General features: G+C 54.7%; 2 protein-coding genes across 8 annotated transcripts; one reads left to right on the forward strand and one right to left on the reverse strand.

Moving 5' to 3' along the window:
• Window positions 1-1,408: 1,408 nt before the first annotated feature.
• Window positions 1,409-22,732, forward strand: KANK3 (KN motif and ankyrin repeat domains 3). 7 transcript variants are annotated; one of them, XM_073017006.1, is made up of 13 exons: window positions 1,409-1,481; window positions 5,078-5,214; window positions 6,015-6,243; window positions 7,319-7,380; window positions 9,090-10,367; window positions 10,448-10,547; window positions 10,752-10,958; window positions 11,060-11,144; window positions 11,632-11,848; window positions 19,722-19,867; window positions 19,992-20,192; window positions 20,276-20,374; window positions 22,397-22,732. In XM_073017006.1, exons 4-13 carry the CDS (start codon window positions 7,347-7,349, stop codon window positions 22,478-22,480), a joined length of 2,451 nt encoding a protein of 816 aa, XP_072873107.1. In that variant the 5' UTR covers window positions 1,409-1,481; window positions 5,078-5,214; window positions 6,015-6,243; window positions 7,319-7,346; the 3' UTR covers window positions 22,481-22,732. The 7 variants fall into 7 exon arrangements, with proteins under 7 accessions (XP_072873107.1, XP_037848333.2, XP_007993313.3 ...); XM_073017007.1 differs by having other exon boundaries at window positions 1,449-1,481; window positions 5,073-5,214; XM_073017005.1 differs by having other exon boundaries at window positions 1,449-1,481; window positions 5,097-5,214.
• A 189-nt stretch (window positions 22,733-22,921) lies between these two features.
• Window positions 22,922-23,842, reverse strand: RPS28 (ribosomal protein S28). Its single transcript, XM_007995117.3, has 4 exons — window positions 23,736-23,842; window positions 23,602-23,649; window positions 23,223-23,361; window positions 22,922-23,048 (listed from the first exon to the last, which is right to left on the reverse strand). Exons 1-3 carry the CDS (start codon window positions 23,772-23,774, stop codon window positions 23,239-23,241), a joined length of 210 nt encoding a protein of 69 aa, XP_007993308.1. The 5' UTR covers window positions 23,775-23,842; the 3' UTR covers window positions 22,922-23,048; window positions 23,223-23,238.
• Between the last annotated feature and the right edge of the window lie 25 nt (window positions 23,843-23,867).

Raw genomic sequence — 23,867 nt, forward strand, 5'->3', positions numbered from 1 at the left:
CACCCGGCCTTGGTGCGGATACTTTAGTGAGATAGCAAGCAGATAAACCAGTAAATAACCAGCCAGGCACAGTGGCTCACGCCTGTAATCCCAGCACTTTGGGAGGCTGAGGCAGGCAGGTCACCTGAGGTCAGGAGTTCGAGACCAGCTTGGGCAATATGGTGAAACCCTGTCTCTACTAAAAATACAAAAATTAGCTGGGCGTGGTGGTGTGCGCCTGTAATCCCAGCTACTCAGAAGACTGAGGCAGGAGAATTGCTTGAACCCTGAGAGGCAGAGGTTGCAGTGAGCCGAGATCGCGCCACTGCACTCCAGCCTGGGACAGAGGGAGACTCTTGTCTCAAAAAAATAAAATTAAATTAAAAAATAAACCAAATAAATAACGGAATGTTTTATGGTTTTTTGTTTTGTTGTTTTGTTTTGTTTTGAGAACTAGGTCTTGCTATGTTGCCCAGGCTGGTCTCAATTCCTGGCTCAAGCTATCCTCCCATCTATGCCTCCCTAAATACTGGGATTACAGGCGTGAGTCACTGTGCCTGGCAATAACAGAGTCTGCTTTTGTTTTTCAGATAGTAAAAGTAGCTATTAGGTTAATAAAATAGAGTGATGAGAAAAATACGAAGTGGGGAGGGGCTGTGTCAGGCATTTAGCGGGTAGCAACACAAAAGCTGAACCTCAGAAAGTAGTGAAGGCCGGGCGCGGTGGCTCACACCTGTAATCTCAACACTTTGGGAAGTTGAGGCAGGCGGATCACTTGAGGTCAGGAGTTCCAGGCCAGCATAGCCAACATGGTGAAACCCCATCTCTGCTAAAAATACAAAAATTAGCTGGGCGTGGTGGTATATGTCTGTAATCCCAGCTACTTGGGAGGCTGAGGCAGGAGAATAGCTTGAACCCGGGAGGCAGAGGTTGCAGTGAGTGCCACTGCACTCCAGCCTGGGACTCCGTCTCAAAAAACAAAAACAAAACAAAACAAAAAACAGTAGGGGAGCCTCAAAAAGTACCTACGTGTACAGGTGCAAGGAAAAGCACTTCAGGTAGGTGGAACCGCATGTGCAGAGGCCCTGCGATGGGGAAGATCCGGGTCCTGGTACTTCACCCAGGCACTACAAAATAAATGCCAGTTACAGAAATCCCACTGGGTTACTCTTCTACTCATAGTTCTCCCATGGCTCCCTCGTGCTTGTGGATCAAATCCAAGCTCCTTGGCCCGGCGCTGGGCAGGGACTTGACCTCTGCTGGGGCAGAAATGCCACCAGCCCGCGCTCGGCGACCGTCACTCCAGGTCCCGCCCCCAGTCACGCCCTACATTCAAGGCCCCGCCTGCCTGTCCCACCCCACCGTCCCATTGGATGGCGTGGAGGGCCTCAGGTGCTGGTTGGCTGGCATAGCCGTCAGTTAGGGCGAGGGCCTTGATAATCAGTCCCCGGACTTCTAGGGGGCGGGCTCGGGTGCGGGCGCGGCTGGGGCTGCGGCTTCAGGTAAATCGCCAGCTTGCGGGGACACGGATGGGGGATCCCTGGGGGGTTGGATTTGGGAACGCACCGGGACCCGGCGCTGCGCTGCGTTTCCAGCCCCACTGCGGACTCTGCCCGCTGCGACGGGGCGGGCGCCGTGTCCTCGGGCCGGGACCCCTCCCACATTGGGAGACCCAGGTGGGTAGCGAGCAGAGTGGGGAGGCGTGGGCTCGCCCCCCTCTCGCCCTTCGGGAGCTCACTGCGGGGCTTGCTCGCTTCCTAATGCCACAACCGGCTCTGGGACCCTTTGCCGGGACGGCTTGGGGACCCCAGCCAGCCCCTCGCGCTGGGCTGGGTATGGGAGCGTGACACGGAAACGGTGTTTTGGGGAGGGACGCACGGCCCCCGGACCCGCAGACAATGGGTAGCGGATGGGACCGCCCGGCGGCGCTTCCTGTAGGAAACTGCTCTGTCTCTGTGCGGCTAGGAAGACCTGGGGGTGGACGGGTGATGATGACTTTAGCACCCCCCTTCCTGCCGTCACCACCCCCCCCCCACCTCAAGAGTTTGAGAGTCCCAGCAAATATCAGGGGCTGCCAGTACTCAGGGCCTCCTGGAAGGCGCCCTCTCCCCAGGACTGGGATCCTCACTGGCCTGCTGTGGCCCCCACCACTCCGGTTTGGTGATCACAGCTCTGCGTCCCAAAATAGTCCCTGGGGCGGGAGAAGGGGCGTATGGCGTCGGCTCTGACGGCCTAATGAGGGGGTCTCAGGCAGAGAATCCGGATCTAGCCGTGACAGCCAGGGCAGGGAGCGGAGGAGAGGGAAGGCAGCTCCACGCCCCACTCCAGTCCACCCCCAATCAGGGACACCCACAGAGTCTGACACAGGTGTAGGCTGGGAGGGACAAGCTCCCTAAGGCTCCCTGCTCTTGCTGGTAAGGGGAAGGGGCTGTTTCTAGAAAGCATTCAAGTCCAGCCTTGGTGGTTCATGACTGTTATCCCAGCACTTGGGGAGGTCGAGTAGGGCTCATCTCTCGAGGTCAGGAGTTTGAGACCAGACTGACCAACATGATGAAACCCCGTCTCTACTAAAAATTCAAAAATTAGCCGGGTGTGGTGGCAGGTGCCTGTAATCCCAGCTACTCGGGAGGCTAAGGCAGGAGAGTCGCTTGAACCCTGGGCTCAGAGGTTGCAGTGAGCTGAGATCCCACCACTGCACTCCAGCCTGGGTGACAGAGACTCCGTCTCAAAAATAAAAATAAAAAAAAAGAAAGCATTCAAGTGTAGTGGCCAAAGCAGGGACTCTGGAAGACCTGCCTGGGTTTAAATCCTGCCTCTCCCTATTTGTGACAGGACACAGGCAGAACACTAAGCTGTTCTGTGTCTCCGTTTATCCATCTCTACAACAGGGGAAGGGACAATGGTCATAGGAAATCCAACCTCAGTGGATTTAGCTAGGATTTTAAAAAAATAAGTCAAGGTCAGGTGCAGTAGCTCACGCCTGTAATCCTAGCACTCTGGGAGGCTGAACTGGGGAGATTGCCTGAGCCCAGGAGCTGGAGGCCAGCCTGGGCAACATAGCAAGACACCTGTATCTACAAAAAATAAAATTAGGCCGAGCATGGCTCACGCCTGGTTTGAGACCAGCCTGGCCAACATGGTGAAACCCTGTCTCTACTAAAAATACAAAAATTAGCCAGGCATGGTGGTGCACACCTGTAGTCCCAGCTACTTGGGAGGCTGAGGCAGGAGAATCACCTGAACCTGGGAGGTGGAGGTTGCAGTGAGCCAAGATCGCACCACTGCACTCCAGCCTGGGCAACAGAGCATGACTCCATCTAAAACAAACAAACAAAAAATTTAAAATATTAGCCAGAATTAGCCAGGTGTAGATGTCCATTCCTGTAGTCTCAGCTATTTGGGAGGCTGAGGCAGGCAGGAGGATCACTTGAGCTCAGGGGTTCAAGGGCACGGTGAGCTATGATGGAGCCACTGACTCCAGCCTGGGTGACACAGCGAGTGAGACCTTGCCTCTTAAAAAAAAAAAGTAAATATCCATAAATTCCTTAGACAAGAGGCTGGCCCATAGTAAATGTCAAAAGTGTTGTTATTATTTGACATTCTGGAGGAATCCATTCCTTTCTTAGCCTCTGGATCCAACTGCTTCAGCTAGTTTAAGTCTTAGGAATGACCCACAGCTGTCTTCTGAGATCCCAGGGCCTGGGATTTGGGTGTGACCAGGTCACCGGAGGAGGACGCTGACCCCATTGCGTCATACAGCCAGCTGTGTGAGAAGCAGACCCAGACCCCCCAACCCTTGATCTGGACTCTTTCCACAACCCAGTTCTTCCCTGGCAATTTCCTGAAAACAAGTGATGAACGGCATTGGCTGTCCTCTGCGATGACCCGCTGGCCTGTTGACCCACCCCTTGCAGCCGGTGTGAAGGGACAGGAAACAGCTGCTTGGGGACTGGAAAGGGCCCCCTGCCTGGCCTTGGAGTGGGAAGGGAGAGGTCAGGGACCTCGGCCAGACAGAAGTGGGAGGTGGGGTGAGGGTTTCCCCAGCAGCGGAGTAGGGTAATGAGTCAGGAGGGCTGGTGGGTGCTCAATGCTTGGTAGTATCAGGCACACAGGTGGTCACCAGGGATTTGAGAAGCCAGAAGAGGTGGCTGGGAGTGTTGCCATGCGGTTAGCCCAGATGGGCAGTGGCCCAGGGACAGGATGAACTGGGTCTGGCAGACACCTGTCAGTGGAGGACTGGACAGGTAAGGGGCAGTGAGAAACTGTGGCAGGGACCTGCTGGCAAGGGATCTGCAGAAGATAGGCAGAGCCCAGTCTGAGGGTGCTTCCCACAGGCAACTGATTTAATTGTTCTGTGCCTCAGTTTCTCCATCTGCAAAATATGAATAATAATACTACTTTGCAGTATGCAAAGTGTTGTATGGGGGCCATATATATATATGTGTATATATATGTATACACACTTTTTTTTTTTTTTTGAGACGGAGTCTCGCTGTGTTGCCCAGGCTGGAGTGCAGTGGCGCGATCTCGGCTCACTGCAAGTTCCACCTCCCGGGTTCACACCATTCTCCCGCCTCAGCCTCCGAGTAGCTGGGACTACAGGCGCCCGCCACCACGCCCAGCTAGTTTTTTGAATTTTTAGTAGAGACGGGGTTTCACCATGTTAGTCAGGATGGTCTCGATCTCCTGACCTCGTGAGCCACCCGCCTCAGCCTCCCAAAGTGCTGGGATTACAGGCTTGAGCCACTGTGCCCGGCCCTTTTTTTTTTTTTTTTTTTTTTTGAGACAGAGTCTGGCTCTGTCCCCTAGGCTGGAGAGCAATTGCACAATCTCAGCTCACTGCAACCTCTGCCTCCCGGGTTCAAGCGATTCTCCTGCCTCAGCCTCCTGAGTAGCTGGGATTACAGGCATGCACCATTGTGTCCAGCTATGGGGATTACATGTAATCAGGCAGGACACACCATAGGCACTTTCCCCTCCCTGAAGGTTGTCCATATGGGCTTTACAAAGCCCATCTTTCCCATTCTGTGCTCCCGTGCTTTATTTTTCTTTCTTTTTTTTTTTTTCTTTTCTTTTTTTTTTTTTTTTTTGAGACAAGGTCTTGCTCTGTCACCCAGGCTGGAATGCAGTGGCATGATCATAGCTCACTGCAGCCTGCATCTCCTGGACTCAAGAGATACTCCTGCCTCAGCTTCTTGAGTAGCTGGGACTACAGGTGCATGCCAACACATCCAGGTAATTTGTGTGTTTTTGTAGAGATGGGGTTTTGCCATTTCTTTTATTTATTTATTTATTTATTTATTTATTTATTTATTTATTTTGAGACAGAGCTTCGCTCTGTTGCCCAGGCTGGAGTGCAATGACTCGATCTCGGCTCACCACAACCTCTGCCTCTCAGGTTCAAGCGATTCTTCTGCCTCAGCCTCCCGGGTAGCTGGGATTACAGGCATGCACCACCACGCCCAGCTAATTTTGTATTTTTAGTAGAGATGAGGCTTCTCTATGTTGGCCAGGCTGCTCTTGAACTCCTGACCTCAGGTGATCCACCCACCTCAGCCTCCCAAAATGCTGGGATTACAGGCATGAGCCACTGTGCCGGTGGTTTCGCTATTAAAAAAAAAAAAAAAAAAAAAAAAAAAAAGTAGATGATGAAACCCTGTATCTACTAAAAATAAAAAAAAAAATTAGCCGGGTGTAGTAGCAGCGGCTGTAATCCCAGCTACTTGAGAGGCTAAGGCAGAAGAATCGCTTGAACCTGGGAGGTGGAGGTTGTGGTGAGCCAAGATCGAGCCATTGCACTCCAGCCTGGGCAACAAGAGGGAAATTCTGTCTCGAAAAAAAAAAAAAGGGGTAGGGTCTCACTATGTTGTCCAGGTGGGTCTTGACTCCTAGGCTCAAGCGATCCTTCTGCTTTGGCTTCCCAGAGTGCTGAGATTTCACCCTGTGCATTTTGAACCAAAGTTCTGGATTCAATGTTTGTCCTTGTTAAATACCACATTATTATATGTGGCCCAATCTTCCTCACTCTCTTACAGCCTCCATCATGTCATCTAAACAGTCACGTTCCCAGACAGCCTCATGAATAATCACAGCTCTGACAACCCAGGTGTCTGTGTTTGCATTACAAACTTACGAGCCAAGGATCAAACCTGTGACACTCCACTCGTGACATTCCAGGAAGACAAGTATCCGTGGATTTGGATCTTTGGTGCATCCAGCCCGCAATTCCCCATCATTCCTGCAAGAGTTTCACAACTGACCTTGGTAAAACTTTGGATGCACAGTTACATCTTTTTTTTTTTTTTTTTTGAGACGGAATCTTGCTCTGTTGCCAGGCTGGAGTGTAGTGGCGTGATCTCAGCTCACTGCAACCTCCGCCTCCTGGGTTCAAGCGATTCTCCTGCCTCGGCCTCCTGAGTAGCTGGGACTTCAGATGCACGCCACCACACCTGGCTAACTTCTGTATCTTTAGTAGAGACGGGGTTTCACCATGTTGACCAGGCTGGTCTTGAACTCCTGACTTCGGGTGATCTGCCCCTCTCGGCCTCCCAAAGCGCTGGGATTATAGGCATAAGCCAGGGTGCCTGGTTCCAGATGAGTTTTTAATGATCCTGTGAAGGGCTTCCAACTCTGGTCTTCCTTTCCTAAAGGCTCATACTCCACTACATAGAGCATCCATTTCTAATTTTCCCCAGAGATTATCAGAAAATTCAGCAGGTCTGGAACCCCTCCCCGACTGCCAGCTACCCTTGTTTTCTTGGTCATCTTCTTCTTTTTGCTTGATGTCTTTCCTGCTTCCTCCTGCCCAGCAGGCTGATGTCTGACACCTGGGGATCATTCATTCCATCCAAAGTTTCAAGGTCAGCTAGGCACAGTGGCTCATGCCTGTAATCCCAGTACTTTGGGAGGCTGAGGCAGGCGGATAGCTTGAGGTCAGGAGTTCGAGACCAGCCTGGCCAACATGGTGAAACCTCATCTTTACTAAAAATACAAAAATTAGCCAGGCGTGGTGGTGGGCACCTGTAATCTTAACCACTCAGGAGGCTGAGGCAGGAGAATCACTTGAACCCGGGAGGTGGAGGCTGCAATGAGCCGAGACTGCAGCATTGCACTCCAGCCTGGGTGACAGAGCGAGACTCTGTCTCAAAAAAAAATAAAAATAAAAAAAGTTTCAAGGTCTCTTGAGGGAAGAGGAAAGAGAAGGCATGTGTGGAGGGAGGTTGGTGGGTGGAGGAGAGCTCTTGGGTCCTGTTTACTTAGACTCAAAGGCAGGCCCCAGAGGCCCCAGAGGCTCCAGTCAGAGGGACAGCACCCAGCCCCACCCTCACCCCTTTTGCAGGGTGCCTCTGACAGCTGCTGCAGGAAACATGGCCAAGTTTGCCCTGAATCAGAACCTGCCTGGTGAGTGTGCAAAAAGAGATATGTGTGTGCACGCATGCACAGAGAAATGCTTGATGCCTGTGTGTGTGGACACAGCCCTCCAGTGGCCAGAGGGTCCTCTCCAATGTCATGAGCCTGCTTTAAACCACCTATGGTATCAATCACGGCCGGGTGCGGTGGCTCATGCATGTAATCCCAGCACTTTGGGAGGCCTTGGTGGGGGGATCACTTGAGATCAGGAGTTCGAGACCAGCCTGAGCAACATGGTGAAACCCTGTCTCTACTAAAAATACAAAAATCAGTCAGGCATGGTGGCACGTGCCTGAGTCTCAGCTACTTAGGAGGCTGAGGCAGGAGAATTCCTTGAACCTGAGAGGCAGAGGCTGCAATGAGCTGAGATGGCACTACAGCACTCCAGTCTAGGCAACAGAGCAAGACTCTGTCTCAAACAAAGAAAAAATCAAAACAAAAAAACTCCCACCTATGGCACTAATCACAAGTGGACTACAACCCCCCTGCCCAGGTAGCCCTCAAACCAGGAAAGTGTGGCCCCTGTGCCTCCATTCCTCTTCCCTCTGCCTTCCTTTACTCTGTTCGGGACACCCTGGTCTCCACCTGGCTGACTCCAGCTGACCCTCCTCCCTCCTACCCCAGGGTATTTCCATAGGCTGTTTTCTTCTAGAAACCTTTTCCCAGCTGCTTCCTCCTCATCCTGCAGGGCTTCCCCCAGGCCAACCTTTTTTTTTTTTTTTTTTTTTTTTGGAGACAGGGTCTCACTCTGTCACCCAGTTTGGAGTGCAGTGGTACGATCTCGGCTCACTGCAACCTCTGCCTCCCCGGCTCAAGTGATCCTCCCACCTCAGCCTCCTGAGTAGCTGAGACTGCAGACGCTCACCATTATGCACAGCTATTTCTTTTTCTTTTTTTTTTTTTTTGGAGATGAGGTCTCACTTTGTTGCCCAGGTTTGTCTCGAACTCCTAAGCTCTAGCAATCCACCCGCCTCGGCCTCCCAAAATGTTAAAATGTTGAGATTACAGGCGTGAGCCACCACGTCGGGCCAGGGCTCGTTTTTTTGTTTTTTGTTTTCCTTTTGAGAGGGTCTCCTCTGTCGCCCAGGCTGGAGTGCAGTGGTGCGATCTCCGCTCACCGCAAACTCCGCCTACCAGAATCAAGTGATACTCCTGCTTCAGCTTCCGGAGTAGCTGGGATTATAGGCGCGCTACCGCCCCGCTAATTTTCTTATTTTTATCCCAGACTGGGTTTCACCATGTTGGCCAGGCTGGTCTGAAACCCCTGACCTCAGGTGATCCGCCTGTGTCGGCCTCCCAAAATGCTGTGACTACAGGCGCGAACCACCACGCCGGGCCAGGGCTCCCCTCCACAGGAAAGTCCCCTACACAGGAAAGCTTCCCTGGCAACCAGAGGCTAAGTAGCGCCTCCTCCGTTTATTCCATTATTATTATCATTGCCTTAGGTATCGTTTAGAAGGATGCTTATCTGCTTTCTACAGGTGGACAGGGATGTTTGTCTAGCTCACTGCTGTGTCCCCAGGGCCTAGAAACGTGCTTAGCACACAGTAGGCGCTCATTAAACGTGCGATTGAGTGAAAACTTGGGTACAGATAGGTGTGAAGCGTGGGCATGGGTGGGGGACACGCTCGGTTTGTTTAGTATCTCCCGGGTCTCCTTGTTCTGATGCCCCCCCCACCGTGTCCCCGTCGTGCCTCCAGACCTGGGCGGCCCCCGCCTGTGCCCGGTCCCCGCCACCGGGGGCGCCCGCAGCCCGAGCTCGCCCTACTTGGTGGAGACGCCCTATGGCTTCCACCTGGACCTGGACTTCCTCAAGTATATAGAGGAGCTGGAGCGTGGCCCCGCCGCCCGCCGCGTCCCTGGACCCCTGCCCGCGCGTCGTCCCCGCGCGCCCCGGCCCGGCCTCGCGGGCGCACGTAGCCCAGGCGCCTGGACATCCAGCGAGTCCCTGGCCAGTGACGACGGTGGAGCACCGGGCGTACTCTCCCCGGGCGCGCCCTCGGAGCCCCTGATGTCGCCGCGCGCGCCCGTGTGCAACCCGCGCGTCGAGCACACGCTTCGGGAGACCAGCCGGCGGCTGGAGCTGGCGCAGGCACAAGAGCGCGCGCCCAGCCCCGGCCGCGGGGTCCCTCGCAGCCCACGAGTGTCCGGCCGCAGCAGCCCCGCCCCTAACCTTGCCCCTGTCTCGCCCGGCCCTGCCCAACTGCAGCTGGTACGCGAGCAGATGGCCGCGGCGCTGAGGCGCCTGCGCGAGCTCGAGGACCAGGCGCGAGCGCTGCCCGAGCTGCAGGAGCAGGTGCGCACGCTGCGCGCTGAGAAGGCGCGGCTGCTGGCCGGGCGCGCGCAGTCCGAGCCAGACTGGGAGGCCGAGACGCGCCCGGACAAGCTCGCCCAGCTGCGGCGGCTCACCGAGCGCCTGGCCACCTCTGAGCGCGGCGTCCGTGCCAGGGCCAGCCCCCGGGCTGACGGCCCAGACGGCCTGGCTGCAGGGCGCAGCGAGGGCTCGCTCCAGGTCCTCGACGGGGCGGTCGGGAGTCTCGATGGGACGCCCCAGACCCGGGAGGTGGCCGTCGAGGCCGTGCGCGCGACCCGAGAAACGGGTGCCCAGGCCGTGCCGGAGACCCGGGAGGCCGGCGCGGAGGCCGCCCCCGAGACCGTTGAGGCGGATGCGTGGGTGACCGAGGCACTGCTGGGGCTGCCTGCGGCCGCCGAGCGTGAGCTGGACCTGCTGCGAGCCAGCCTGGAGCACCAGCGCGGGGTGAGTGAACTTCTGCGGGGCCGGCTGCGGGAGCTGGAGGAGGCCCGCGAGGCTGCGGAGGAGGCAGAGGCAGGGGCCCAGCTGCGCGAGGCCGCCACTCAGACCCTGTGGAGCTGTGCGGAAAAGGCCGCGCAGACCGAGCCCCCGGCGGAGGTGCCCTCCCTGATTCAGGAGAGCTCGCCCGGATCCACGGACAGAGACAGGGCCGTGGCGCACGCGGGTGAGTCCCGACCCCGTCGCTGGGCCCTGGCTTGCTGGGCGCCGGACTCGAACTCAGTGCCCTCATCCCATCCCCGCCAGGCATCCTCAAATCCATCATGAAGAAGAGAGACGGCACCGCTGGTGCCCAACCCAGCTCAGGACCCAAGAACCTGCAGTTTGTTGGGGTCCTCAACGGAGAGTGAGCGCCTTTCCCCTCCCGTGGCATCTTCTGCCGGGACATAGACTGGGGTTGGAACCCCAGCTCTGCCCCTCTGCTGGCAGCGTAGTCTGGGAAATCCTCAGTTTCCTCATCTATAAAATGGGAATGGCCACACCCACGTCGCAGGTCTCCAGAACGAGCCCACAGGGTAGGTTTAGCAGACGCCTCCCACCCTGCCCCCAGGTACGAGAGCTCCTCCAGCGAGGACGCCAGCGACAGCGATGGTGACAGCGACAACGGTGGCGCCGAGCCCCCGGGTAGCTCCTCGGGCTCCGGGGATGACAGCGGTGGGGAATCCGACTCGGGCACCCCTGGCCCTCCCAGCGGCGGGGACATCCGGAACCCTGACCCCGAGGCGGAGGCAGAGCCTCAGCCGGTGGCACAGGGGAGGTGAGCGGCTCTCGCTAGGAGTTTGGAGAGGAGGCAGCTGCTCCCCTCCTGGTCGGCGCTGCCCCCGATCCATCCTGAGCCTTTCCTGGCCTTCTCCGCAGGTGTGAGTTGAGCCCGCGTCTAAGGGAGGCGTGCGCAGCGCTGCAGCGGCAGCTGAGCCGGCCCCGCGGAGTAGCCCGCGACGGCGTGAGTGCCCCGGGAGCCCAGCACCAGGGAGTGGCGCGGGCGCCTCCAGGGACCTCTGACGCTCACTTAGGGGAGCGTACCGGGTTCCATCCCTTCCCGCCAGGCACCTCGCCTTACCCCGGGTTCTCCGAAGGGATCTCCTTCCCAGGACAGCGCCGATCTTTCCTTGGTTTCCCCAAAGAGGCCCGGCCCCGGCCCAACTCCCGGACTCCCCAGGAGCAAGCGCTCATTGCCTTTCCCCATTCCAGTTTCTCCCGCAAATTCTTCCCTAGAAGGAAAGGACCCCCTCCCCGCATGTTTGCCCTCCGACAGGGGTGTGGCCCCGACGCTCCATCTGGGTCCGCATGGCTCCCCACCGGGACGAGGAGTGACCTTCCTTCCCTGCCTGGAAACGCCAAAGGGGTCTCTTCCCAGTACCCCCGCAACTCCCCCACCACGGCGCCGCCGTGGACCATCGCTGATGTCATCTTCGCCCCTATCCCGGCAGGGCGCAGTGCGCCTCGTGGCCCAGGAGTGGTTTCGAGTGTCCAGCCAGCGGCGCTCTCAGGCGGAGCCCGTGGCCAGGATGCTGGAAGGGGTGAGGCACGTGGGACCCGAGCTGCTGGCGCACGTGGTGAACCTGACGGATGGCAACGGAAACACGGCCCTCCACTACAGTGTGTCCCACGGGAACCTGGCCATCGCAAGCCTGCTCCTGAATACGGGTCAGAGCCAAGGGAGGGTGGGTGGGACACCAGGAAATAGGGGAGGAGAGGGCAGGGGGCTGACCTAGGCTCAAAGACTCAAGATGAAAGCAGAGAATGGCTGTCCAGCACAGGGCACCACTCCTCCTCGAGTTGAGTTATGTTATGTTATGTTATGTTATGTTATGTTATGTTATGTTATGTTATTTTTGAGACAGAGTCTCACACTGTCGCCAGGCTGGAGCGCAGTAGCACGATCTTGACAACCTCCGCCTCCCAGGTACAAGCGATTCTCCTGCCTTAGCCTCCCGAGTAGCTGGGACTACAGACTTGGGCCACCACACCCAGCTAATTTTTGTATTTTTAGTGGAGACAGGGTTTCACCATGTTGACCAGGATGGTCTTGATCTCCTGACCTCGTGATCTGCCTGCCTCAGCCTCCCAAAGTGCTGGGATTACAGGCATGAGTCACTGCACCCAGTCAACCTCCTCAGGTTTTAAACCTTTTTGTGTCTGGGTTCTGAAAGGCCTTCTGCCCTCTGGGCCAGGCACCGTGGCTCATGCCTGTAACCCCAGCACTTTGGGAGGCCAAGGTGGGCAGATCGCTTGAGGTCAGGAGTTCGAGACCAGCCTGGCCAACATGGCAAAACCCCATCTCTACTAAAAATATAAAAATTAGTCGGGTGTGGTGGCACATGCCTGTAATTCCAACTAATCAGGAGGTTGAGGCAGGAGAATAGCTTGAACCTGGGAGGCAAAGGTTGCAGTGAGCTGAGATTGTGCTACTGTACTCCAGCCTGTGCGACAGAGTGAGACTCAGACTCAAAAACAAAAACAAAACAAAAAAAACTTGCTGGGCGTGGTGGTGGGAACCTGCAATCCCAGTTATTAGGGAGGCTGAGGTGCGAGGAGCTCTTGAACCCAGGAGGCGGAGGTTGCAGTAAGCCAAGAGTGAGCACCACTGCACTTCAGCCTGGGCCACAAAGCAAGACTCCGTCTCAAAAAAAAAAAAAAGAAAAAGAGGCCTTTTGGCCCCACCATACATCTAGTTCTGCCCTGAGGCTCCTTCCACTTTGCAACTGGAGGGAATAAACAGCTCTGGGCTTAGGTAAACCTCAGTTTAGGGGCATTATTTAATCTTGCTTGTGAAATGGGGTTGGCAAGGCCTCCCTCCCTGGGTAGCTATGATAATACAGGTGGTAGGAGATCAGTAAATGGCCACCATGTGCTCTGTCCCTGAATCTCCAGCCGGAGCACTCACCGAGTACCTGAGCCCCAGTGTCCAGCCTGGAGGGAAGGAACTCACCAGGCAGGGCTCTGACTCCCTCCTGGTATGGGGCACTGTGCCCCACCCGCCTCCAGCTGCTTGCCCCGATAAACTGGGCACAAAGGGTCTGGTGGGCGGTAAACAAACTGCCCCCTCCCTCCAGGTGCCCTCCTGCAGGTTCAGAAACCTCTGAGTCAGCCTTTGGGCACCTCTGGCACTAACTGCAGGCTGAGGCGGGTCCCACTGCCTGCCCCAAACCCCCTAAACACACAAATCCCTCCCATCCCTGCAGATCTTTATGACCTAGGAAAGGATACAGCTGCTCTGGAAGCTGGGACATTGTAGAAGACAGAGGACAGTGAATGAATCTAAATGAATTTCTTGGGCATCTCATGCCTTAAAGGGGGCTGGGGCTGTGGCAGGGGAGTTGGCATCATTGGTCACCACAAGAGGCCCCAGGCTCCTTGGCCCCCTTATCTCCTGCATTCGAATCCCTACTTGTTTTGTTGTTGTTGTTTATTTTTTTGTTTTTGAGATGGAGTCTCGCTCTGTTGCCCAGGCTGGAGTGCAGTGGCACGATCTCTCTGCTCATTGCAACCTCCGCCTTCCAGTTTCAAGCGTTTCTCCTCCCTCAGCCTCGCGAGCAGCTGGGACTACAGGCGCCCGCCGCCATGCCCAGCTAATTTTTGTACTTTTATTAGAGATGGGGTTTCAACATGTTGGCCAGGCTGGTCTCAAACTCCTGACCTCAACTGATCCGCCTGCCTCGGCCTCCCAAAGTGCTGGGATTACAAGCGTTAGCCACTGTGCCCGGCCTTGTTTGTTTATTTGAACAAAGTCTCGCTCTGTCGCCCAGGCTGGAGTGCAGTGGTGCATTCTCAGCTCACTGCAAACTTCACCTCCCAGGTTCAAGTGATTCTTGTGTCTCAGCCTCCTGAGTAGCTGGGATTACGGGCGTGCATACCACACCTGGCTAATTTTTTTTTTTTGAGACGGAGTTTCGCTTTTGTTGCCCAGGCTCCAATGCAATGGCACAATCTTGGCTCACTGCAACCTCTGCCTCCCAGATTCAAGCTATTCTCCTGCCTCAGGCTCCCGAGTAGCTGGGATTATAGGCATGCACCACCACACACGGCTAATTTTGTATTTTTAGTAGAGACAGGGTTTCTCCATGTTGGTTAGGCTGGTCTCGAACTCCCGACCTCAGGTGATCTGCCCGCCTTGGCCTCCCAAAGTGCTGGGATTACAGGTGTGAGCTACCGCACCCGGCCAATTTTTATATTTTTAGTACAGACGGGTTTCACCATGTTGGCCAGGCTGGTCTTGAACTCCTGACCTCAAGTGATCCTCCTGCCTAGGCCTCCCAATGTGCTGGTATTACAGGTGTGAGCCAGTGTGCCCAGCCTCTAATTCCCATTTGGCTCTGTCTCTCCAGACCCTCTCCTGGTTCTCACCCATCTCTGCTCTGCCTATACTTGCTTGCTGTCATATACACTGATGCCCCTGCATTCAGGAGCTGTTTCCTCTTTCATCCCCTGGAATCCAGGGCCTGGAGGTACCTGGGTGTGCCCTTTGCTCTTGCTCTCCACTTCCAGACCTTTACCCCTCTTCCTTCTCAAACCCTACCTTGGAGCATCTTGTCACTAACTAGAACCCTCCCCACTCTGCCTCTCTGGCTTCTACCTCTGACCTCAAGTAGCTCCTTGTTTCTTGAACCTTAGCTCCTGGCCAGTTCTCCCTCTCTCCCTCCAGCCTAATCCTTGCTGCAAAGCAGGTCCACTGTGCACTGGTTACCCCTTCAGCCCATTGCACCTTGGAATGTGCTTTTCCTACCTGCCCGAGTCTGGTAAGGTAGAATACTCATTCACATAACGAGTTACATGAAGCAGGTTCCTTATTTACAGATAGGTAGCAAGGGACAGCAGAAGCCTAAGACTGACAGTGAGCGATCCCCCAAGGCTCAGGAAGGCTGCCCAAGATGGATGGAATCTGGTCTGCAGGTGCCCCACTTGTACTGCAGGTGAGGGACCCTGGAAAGCAGCCCACTCTAGGTTTTATACCCTGGGGAACAGGAATTGCTGGGCGAACACATTAAAGGACAACCTGTTTCTAGATGGGGACAGGAACAGAGCCTAGGCTGTTCCAGCCAGTTCCTCCTTATCTCAAGATTGCATTTCCAGAGCATTGAGACGGAGTTTCGCTCTTCCCAGGCTATAGTGCAATGGCACAATCTCGGCTCACTGCAACCTCCGCCTCCCAGATTCTCCTGCCTCAGCCTCCTGAGTAGCGGGGATTATAGGCATGATTTTTTTTTTTTTTTTTTTTTTTTTTGAGACGGAGTCTCGCTCTGTCACCCAGACTGGAGTGCAGTGGCCGGATCTCAGCTCACTGCAAGCTCCGCCTCCCGGGTTTACGCCATTCTCCTGCCTCAGCCTCCCAAGTAGCTGGGACTACAGGCGCCCGCCACCTCGCCTGGCTAGTTTTTTTGTATTTTTTTTAGTAGAGGCGGGGTTTCACTGTGTTCGCCAGGATGGTCTCGATCTCCTGACCTCGTGATCTGCCCGTGTCGGCCTCCCAAAGTGCTGGGATTACAGGCTTGAGCCACCACGCCCGGCCAATTTTGTATTTTTAGTAGAGACAGAGTTTCTCCATGTTGGTCAGGCTCCACATAGGTTAAAGCATTCTATAGTCGTTTTTGTTTTTTTGAGGCCGAGTCTCGCTCTGTTGCCAGGCTGGAGTGCAGTGGCGTGATCTTGGCTCACTGCAACCTCCGTCTCCCGGGTTCAAGTGATTCTCCTGCCTCAGCCTCCCAAGTAGCTGGGACTTTAGGCGCCCGCCACCACGCCCGGCTAATTTGTATTTTTAGTAGAGATGGGGTTTTACCATGTTGACCAGAATGGTCTCTATCTCTTGACCTCATGATCTGCCCGCCTCAGCTGCCCAAAGTGCTGGGATTACAGGAGTGAGCCACTGTGCCCGGCCTATAGTTATTATCGAGAACTACAAGTGAGAAAGTGGGGAGAACTGTGGTGTGCTTGTCAATTTCTTTTTTTGTTGTTGTTGTTCCTTTTTTGAGACGGAGTCTTGCTCTGTTGCCCAGGCTAGAGTGCATTGGTGTGATCTCTGCTCACTGCAACCTCTGCCTGATGGGTTCAAGTGATTCTCCTGCCTCAGCCTCCTGAGTAGCTGGGATTACTGGCAAGTGCCATCATGCCCGGCTAATTTTTGTATTTTCAGTAGAGATGGGGGTTTCACCATGTTGGCCAGGCTGGTCTTGAACTCCTGACCTCAGGTGATCTGCCCGCTTCAGCCTCCCAAAGTACTGGGATTACAGGAGTGAGCAACCCCACCCAGCCGACACTTGTCAATTTCAGTATCCTCCCCCATGATCCCTCCAACCTCCTGACTGCTCTCCTTCCTTGCCCTTGACTCTGCCCCACATCAGCTTTACAGGTGTAACATCAGCCCCAGACCTTGATGTCACTAATAGTTGTGCCCCTTACAGAATCGCAGTTCCCAGCTCCCCACTTCCCGACCCTCACCTCCCAGCTTCTCAGCTCACAGGCTCCCATTCCCAACTCCAGTTATCCTTGGACCTTACAGAGACAGTTACCCCCTGTGCCCTCTCCGTTTCACAGCCCCCACCCCTTGTCTCTTTGCCTCTGTCATCCTCCTTCAGCCTGTCGTGAACTCTTCTCCATACCCCTCTCACCCGACCCTACCTGCCTGCCTGACAGACCCACAGCAAACCATCAAGTGTGTGTTGAATAAATGCCTGCTCCCCCAGAACTTTCAGGAACGTGTAGCTTTGAGAGAGTGTGTGTGTGTGTGTGTGTGTGGTGGGGGTGGTGAGCCAAGAGTGTAGAGCGAGGATTATCAAGTACAAACACAAATGATTTCAAATGGTAGTAAGGGCCATAGCAGAAGACAACCAGGGGATGAAGTCAACAAAGAGGGTGATTCTTTTTAAATTTTTTTTGTAGGTACGGGGTTTCACCATGTTGCTCAGGCTGGTCTCCAACTCCCGGGCCCAAGTGATCCTCCCACCTCAGTCTCCCAAGTAGCGGGGATTACAGGTGTTGTCCACTACACCTGGCTAATTTTTGTATTTTTAGTAGAGATGAAGTCTTGCTCTGTTGCCCAGGCTGTTCTTGAACTCCAGAGCTCAAGTGATCCTCCTGCCTCGGCCTCCAATGTTCTGGAATTCCAGGCGTAAGCCACTGTGCCTGGCCTGGGTGATTCTTTAGTTAAGCAAGGACAAGGGTAAGCTGCAAGAGAAAAGGGAGAGGGAGCAGGAAGATGGATGGGTCCCTGGGCTAGCCTGCAGGGACCGCACCCTGGTTATTTCTGTGTGCTCCCCCCTTACCACCTGACGCCTTATGCTGGTGTCTTAGTGGAAGGCATGGACACCCACACAGCATGCCACCCCAACAGGGAAGGTCCCCCAACCCCTTTTCATAGACAGCTTTGTTCCCAGGCTGGAGTGCAGTGGCGTGATGCAGCCTCAACCTCCCAGACTCAAGCGATCCTTCCACCTCAGCCTCCTGAGTATTTGGGACCACAGGCACGAGCCACCACACCCAGCTAATTTTTTTTTTTTTTTTTTTTTGGCGGGGGAATGGAGTCTCGCTCTGTCGCCAGGCTGGAATGCGGTGGCGTAATATTGGCTCACTGCAACCTCCACCTCCCATGTTCAAGCAATTCTCCTGCCTCAGCCTCTCGAGCAGCTAGGACTACAGGTGCACACCACCGATGCCCGGCTAATTTTTTGTATTTTTAGTAGAGACGGTGTTTCACCATGTTGACTCTTTATCTCTTGACCTCATGATCTGCCCGCCTCGGCCTTCCAAAGTGCTGGGATTACAGGCGTGAGCCACTGTGTCCGGCCACATTTTTTAAGAGATGGGGGTCTTACTATATTGCTCAGGCTGGCCTCAGACTCCTGGCCTCAAGCAATCTTCCTGCCTTGGCCTCCTTAACCGTTGGGTGTACAGTTGTGAGCCACCATGCCTGGCTGCCATTTTTGCTGTCATTTGACTTAACTCTTTACTCCCCAGTCCCTCATCTCAGCTCTCCTTCCTCACTAGGGTATCCATCTCATGACTCCGACCCCACTCCTTTCCCCAGGCTCCTCACTATATGCCCCTCCTGCCCATTCATTTCCTTAAACTACTTCAAATCTCAGAGCCTTCAGAATGGCAGGAGACAGGGATTAAAACAGCCACTCCGGGAAATGTCATCCAAACAGGCACTGGGAGGAACAGGGGCCAGGATGGTAACAGAACTGATCCCAGAGGAAACTGAGCTCACATTTTTATTTCATTCAGGACAGTCAGCGTTGACCAGGCTGTTTTGCTTACTAGGGCTGCCATCACAGTATCACTGTGACCTGCTTCAAACAACAGGTGGCCAGAAGTCTGAAATCAAGGTGTTGGCAGGTTTTTTTTTTTTGTTTTTTGAGACAGGGTGTCACTCTGTCGCCCAGGTTGGAGTGCAGTGGTGTGATCTTGGCTCACTGCAGCCTCCGCTTCCCAGGTTCAAGTGATTCTCCTGCCTCAGCCCCCCGAGTAGCTGGGATTACAGGTGCATGCCACCACTGCCCTGGCAACGAAATTCATTTTAAATTGTTGCTCCTGGCCAGGCGCGGTGGCTCATGCCTGTAATCCCAGCATTTTGGGAAGCCGAGGCAGGTGAACCACGAGGTCAGGAGTTTGACCAACATGGTGAAACCCTGTCTCTACTAAAAATACAAAAATTAGCTGGGTGTGGTGGCGTGCGCCTACTCAGGAGGCCAAGGCAGAAGAACCGCTTGAACCTGGGAGGCAGAGGTTGTAGTGAGCTGAGATTGTGCCACTGCACTCCAGTCTGGGCGACAGAGCCAGACTCCGTCTCTAAATAAACAAAATAGTTGCTCCTGGTTGCTGTGTGGAACCTGAAGTTGATTCAGGGTCAAGGGTGGAGGCTGGCACTGTTCTTTACAGGAGCAACGATGGTGGCTTGGCGGGCGGTGGTCATGAAAATAAACATATCCTTTTATTATTCAGTCAACAAATGTTTAACTGAGCATGTACTATGTGCCAGGTATCATTCTAAGTATTGAGGGATACAGCTGCACACAAAACCAAATCCCTGCCTGATTTGAAATAAGGAGATCCGGGCCAGTGGCTCATGCCTGTAATTCCAGCACTTTGGAAGGCCACGGTGGGTGGATCACTTGAGGTCAGGAGTTAGAGACCAGCCTGGCCAACATGGTGAAATCCTGTCTCTACTAAAAAATACAAAAATTAGCCAGGCGTGGTGGCACATGCTGTAGTTCCAGCTACTCGGGAGGCAGAGGTTGCAGTGAGCTGAGATCGTGCCGCTGCACTCCAGCCTGGGTGACAGAACGAGACTTACGTCTCCAAAAAAAAAAAAAAAAAAAAAAAAAAAAGAAATAGGAAGGTCCTTCACTGAGCAGGTATTTGAGCAACACCCTAATGAGGGAGGAACCACGTGGCTATTGTGGGGAGAACATTGAAGAGACCACCCCGTATGCAGGTGCCGTGCCCAAGGCTTGCAGGTAGCTGAGTGGACCAAGTCGGGCTGCGGTGTTGGCATCTCCGTGGATAGCCCCCTTTTCTCTCCCAGGGGTCTGCGAGGTCAACCGCCAGAACCGAGCCGGCTACTCAGCCCTCATGCTGGCTGCACTTACCTCTGTGGGGCGGGAGGAGGAGGACATGGCCGTGGTCCAGAGACTCTTCTGCATGGGCGACGTCAATGCCAAGGCCAGTCAGGTGCGTGGACGCCCCCACTGTGGCTCTCAGCCAGCAGTCACTTCCACTTTGGGAGTCAACCTGTCTGTCACCTCCCTTCCCTGAGCCTACCCCAGCCTGTCCCCTCTTCTTCCCCACTCCCCAGACGGGGCAGACAGCCCTCATGCTGGCCATCAGCCATGGCCGACAGGACATGGTGGCAGCCCTGCTGGCGTGTGGGGCTGACGTGAATGCGCAGGACGCAGATGGGGCCACAGCGCTGATGTGCGCCAGTGAGTATGGGCGCCTGGACACCGTGCGGCTGCTGCTCGCCCAGCCAGGCTGCGACCCTGCCATCCTGGACAATGTAAGAGCCCACAATGGGGCTGGCATCTTGGGAGGCTGCCCATGGCTTGGCTCAGGGATCTGACTGTCCCTAACGTTCAACAGGAGGGCACCAGTGCCCTGGCAATCGCCTTGGAGGCTGAGCAGGATGAGGTGGCCGCTCTGCTACATGCCCACCTGAGCTCCGGCCAGCCCGAAACCCAGGTGAGCACAGCTCTGGAGAAACAAACCTTCCCAGCTGCAAATTCAGTTTGCAGAGGATAGTAAATATGCCCCAGGCCTCCCTTTCTGCTCCCTAAAGGTGGCACCAGGGGTGCAGAACCAGTGTCTAGAATCTCCTATGTGGCCCTTTTTTCTTTTTTTTTTTTTTGGAGACAGGGTCTCACTCTGTAACCTGGGTTGGGGTGTAGTGGCGTGATCAGAGCTCACTGCAGCCTCAAACTCCTGAGCTCAAGGGATCCTTCTGCCTCAGCATCCTCAAGTGCTGGGATTACAGGTGTGAAACCAGAGCGCCTGGCAGGGGCTGGGATTTGATGTGAAAGCAGCAAAACCCCAGTGAGGCTGACACTACCCCAGGTCATGAGACTGAGGCCTCAAAGCGGGAAGCAACTTAAGGTCACAGAGACCTAGCTAAGACCTTTCATGCATGCCTGGGCTCCTGCTACCTACTGCCAGGCAGGCTCTTATCAAAGGAAAAAGGGGCCCGGTGTGGTGGCTCACGCCTGTAATCCCAGCACTCTGGGAGGCAGGCAGAGGCGGGTGGATCATGAAGTTAGGAGATCAAGACCATCCTGGCTAACACGGTGAGACCCCATCTCTACTACTAAAAATACAAAAATTAGCTGGGCATGGTGGCGCGTGCCTGTAATCCCAGCTACTTGGGAGGCTGAGGCAGGAAAATCACTTGAACACAGGAGGTGGAGGTTGTAGTGAGCCAAGACTGCGCCACTGCACTCCAGCCTGGCAACAGAGCGAGACTCTGTCTCAAAAAAAAAACCAAAAAACAAACAAAACAAAACAAAAAGAAAAAAAGGAAAAAGGAGCCCTTTGGCATCAGGCAGGGTGGGGAAGGGGGTCCAGAGCTTCCGAACTGGAGATGGGGTGAGTTTGCAGAACACATTGGCCCCCAACACCACTATACTCTGATGGCAAGTGCCAGGATATTTCAGCACTTTCATCATCAAAGTATTAGCCCACCCATCCTGTACAGGTTGACCCCAATTTACCATGGCCCCACTAACAATTTTTTTATTTAGTTATTTTTGAGACGGAGTCTTGCTCTGTCACCCAGGCTGGAGTGCAGTGGGGCGACTGCAGCTCACTGCAACCTCCACCTCCGGGGTTCAAGCGATTCTTCTGCCTCAGCCTCTCAAGTAGCTGGAACTACTGGCACGTGCCACTATGCCCAGCTAATTTTTTTTTCCTTTGGAGACAAGAGTCTCGCTCTGTCACCCAGGCTGGAGTGCAGTGGCACAATCTCAGTTCACTGCAACCTCCACCTCTCAGGTTCAAGTGGTCCTTGTGCCTCAGCCTCCTGAGTAGCTGGGATTACAGGCATATGCCACCACGCCCAGCTCATTTTTGTATTTTTTTTTTTTTTTTTTTGAGACAGAGTTGCTTTGTTGCCCAGGCAGGAGTGCAATGGCACGATCTCGGCTCACTGCAACCTCCATCTCCCAGGTTCCAGAAATACGCCTGCCTCAGCCTCCCAAGTAGCTGGGATTACAGGTGTGAGCAATTGCGCCTGGTACCACTTACAATTTTTTGACTTCATGATAGTGTGAAAGCGATGTGTACTTAGCAGAAACCACACTTTGGCAGAGTATTCAATAAATTATATGAGACATTCGACACTTCATTAAAACAGGCTTTGTGTTAAACGTGTTTCCCCAACTATAGGCTAAGGCGTTCTGAACAGGCTAAAGATGGACCATGCTAAACTGTGGTGTTTGGTAGATTAGGTGTATTAAATACTTTTCAACTTGCAATACTTTCAACCTATGATGTACTCACCGGGATGTAACCCATTGTAAATTGAGGAACACCTATACTTGCCCCACTGGAAGAGATGTGGGAGGAAGGTCAAGCGCCTCTTCCAGGTCAGAAGGGGCCGAGGTAGGATACAAACCAGGCAGCCTGGCTCCACTAGGTGAGGCTGGTGCTGAATCCCACGTTTCCTGCCTTAAGGAGATTGCAGCAGGCCCCCCTGTTTTCCCCTCTCTCCAGAGCGAGTCACCCCCTGGCTCCCAGACAGCCACACCTGGTGAAGGAGAATGCAGCGACAATGGAGAGAACCCCCAGGTTCAGTGAGCTGCCCCGTCTGGCTCACTACACCTAGCTGTGGGGAGATCTCCTCCTCAGTCACCTCAGTGTTTGGCGCACAGAATGGTCCAGGGTCCTCTGCTCAGGCTAACACTGGCCGAAGAGACAGGCAATTTCAGTTGGGGTTACTGTGGCAGGAAGGGGCTCACCCTGGCCCCACCAAAGTGAGGTGGAGACCAAGGAGTGATATAGCCCTGTTTCACCCTCTGAAACTTCTTTGCTAATAAAACATTCCTACTACGCTTGTGTTTTGTTCGGGGTAGAGGGTGCACATATACAAACACGACCCCCCCGCCTCAAAAAAGAAAAGCTTCGTTTGGCAAGACCCCAAGGCCAGGATGTCCAGAGCGCGGAGGACCGGTGACCACCTGGGAGCCAATTAAGAAACTTAGAGAAACCCTAGTCGCATAACCCAGACAAGAACCCGAGTTAACTTGAAACACAAACGCTTTATTTAAAGGAGCATCTCAATTCCGCGTGGCGGGCAAAAAATAAAGGAGCACATTGTGACACACCAATCCCATCGGCCAAGTGGTCGAACCCAACATCCAAGACCCTGTAAACGGACACAAACATGAGATGCGGACAGGCCCTGCAGCAACTGGCAAACTCCCGCCTCCCTCTGGTCAGTCTCTGTAGACTCTGCTTCCCAAACCCTCTCACCCTGGGCTTAACGAAGCCTCCCTACCACCAACCAAGGTTCTATCAAAGGGGTGTCCTCTGCACCCACCAGCGAGCAGGCAAGCTCAGCGCAACCTCCGGGCTTCTCGCTCTGACTCCAACAGGGTGAGCACGTCGCCCTCGCGCACGGGGCCTTTTACATTGCGGATGATGGAGCGGCTCGTGTCGTCCATGAATTCCACGCGCACCTACGGGTCCCCACCAGGGAGGGGAGGAAGAAGTTAGGGCGAGCCGCGGAAAGGCACCGCGAAGTGGGAAGAAGATATGAATTCAGAGAACGTGTAGGGCCCAGAACACAGATCGTTAAAGGGAACCATCAGAACCCTGGGATGAAATGAGCATCGGTTCCCGGATTCCGGCTGGCAGGGATTAGAACAGGGTAGCAGTTTAGGTCCCCGGCAGTCGGCCAAATGCCCCCACCCGATTACCTGCGTGCACTGTCCCTGAGAGCCGGTCCTGCCCAGGACCTTAGTGACCTGGAGGAAAGAAGCTGGGTTCAGACCTGGCCCGTTCGGCTCCTCCACTCCCTTCCCCTGCCCCCAAATTCGGGCCCCCACCTCACCCTGGCGAGCTTGATAGGCTGCACACGACTGGTATCCATGATGGCGGCGCGGCGGCGGTCTGGCGGAGAGAAGTCACGTGCTTCGCAGAGAGACTTTATAGGACATCCTAGCCCCGCCCACTCCTGTATCGC

Source organism: Chlorocebus sabaeus, chromosome 6 (genome assembly GCF_047675955.1).
Source record: "Chlorocebus sabaeus isolate Y175 chromosome 6, mChlSab1.0.hap1, whole genome shotgun sequence".
In the NCBI taxonomy this organism is placed as follows: domain Eukaryota; kingdom Metazoa; phylum Chordata; class Mammalia; order Primates; family Cercopithecidae; genus Chlorocebus; species Chlorocebus sabaeus.

Excerpts from the sequence above, each read along its gene's own strand:
- RPS28 (XM_007995117.3), bottom strand. The coding sequence starts at position 23,774 with ATGGATACCAGTCGTGTGCAGCCTATCAAGCTCGCCAGG. Across the intron at positions 23,650-23,735 it reads AGCCTATCAAGCTCGCCAGG|GTCACTAAGGTCCTGGGCAG; the intron begins GTGAGGTGGGGG and ends TCTTTCCTCCAG. Across the intron at positions 23,362-23,601 it reads CTCAGGGACAGTGCACGCAG|GTGCGCGTGGAATTCATGGA; the intron begins GTAATCGGGTGG and ends GGGGACCCGTAG.
- KANK3 (XM_073017006.1), top strand. The coding sequence starts at position 7,347 with ATGGCCAAGTTTGCCCTGAATCAGAACCTGCCTG. Across the intron at positions 19,868-19,991 it reads TCAATGCCAAGGCCAGTCAG|ACGGGGCAGACAGCCCTCAT; the intron begins GTGCGTGGACGC and ends CCCACTCCCCAG. Across the intron at positions 20,193-20,275 it reads ACCCTGCCATCCTGGACAAT|GAGGGCACCAGTGCCCTGGC; the intron begins GTAAGAGCCCAC and ends AACGTTCAACAG.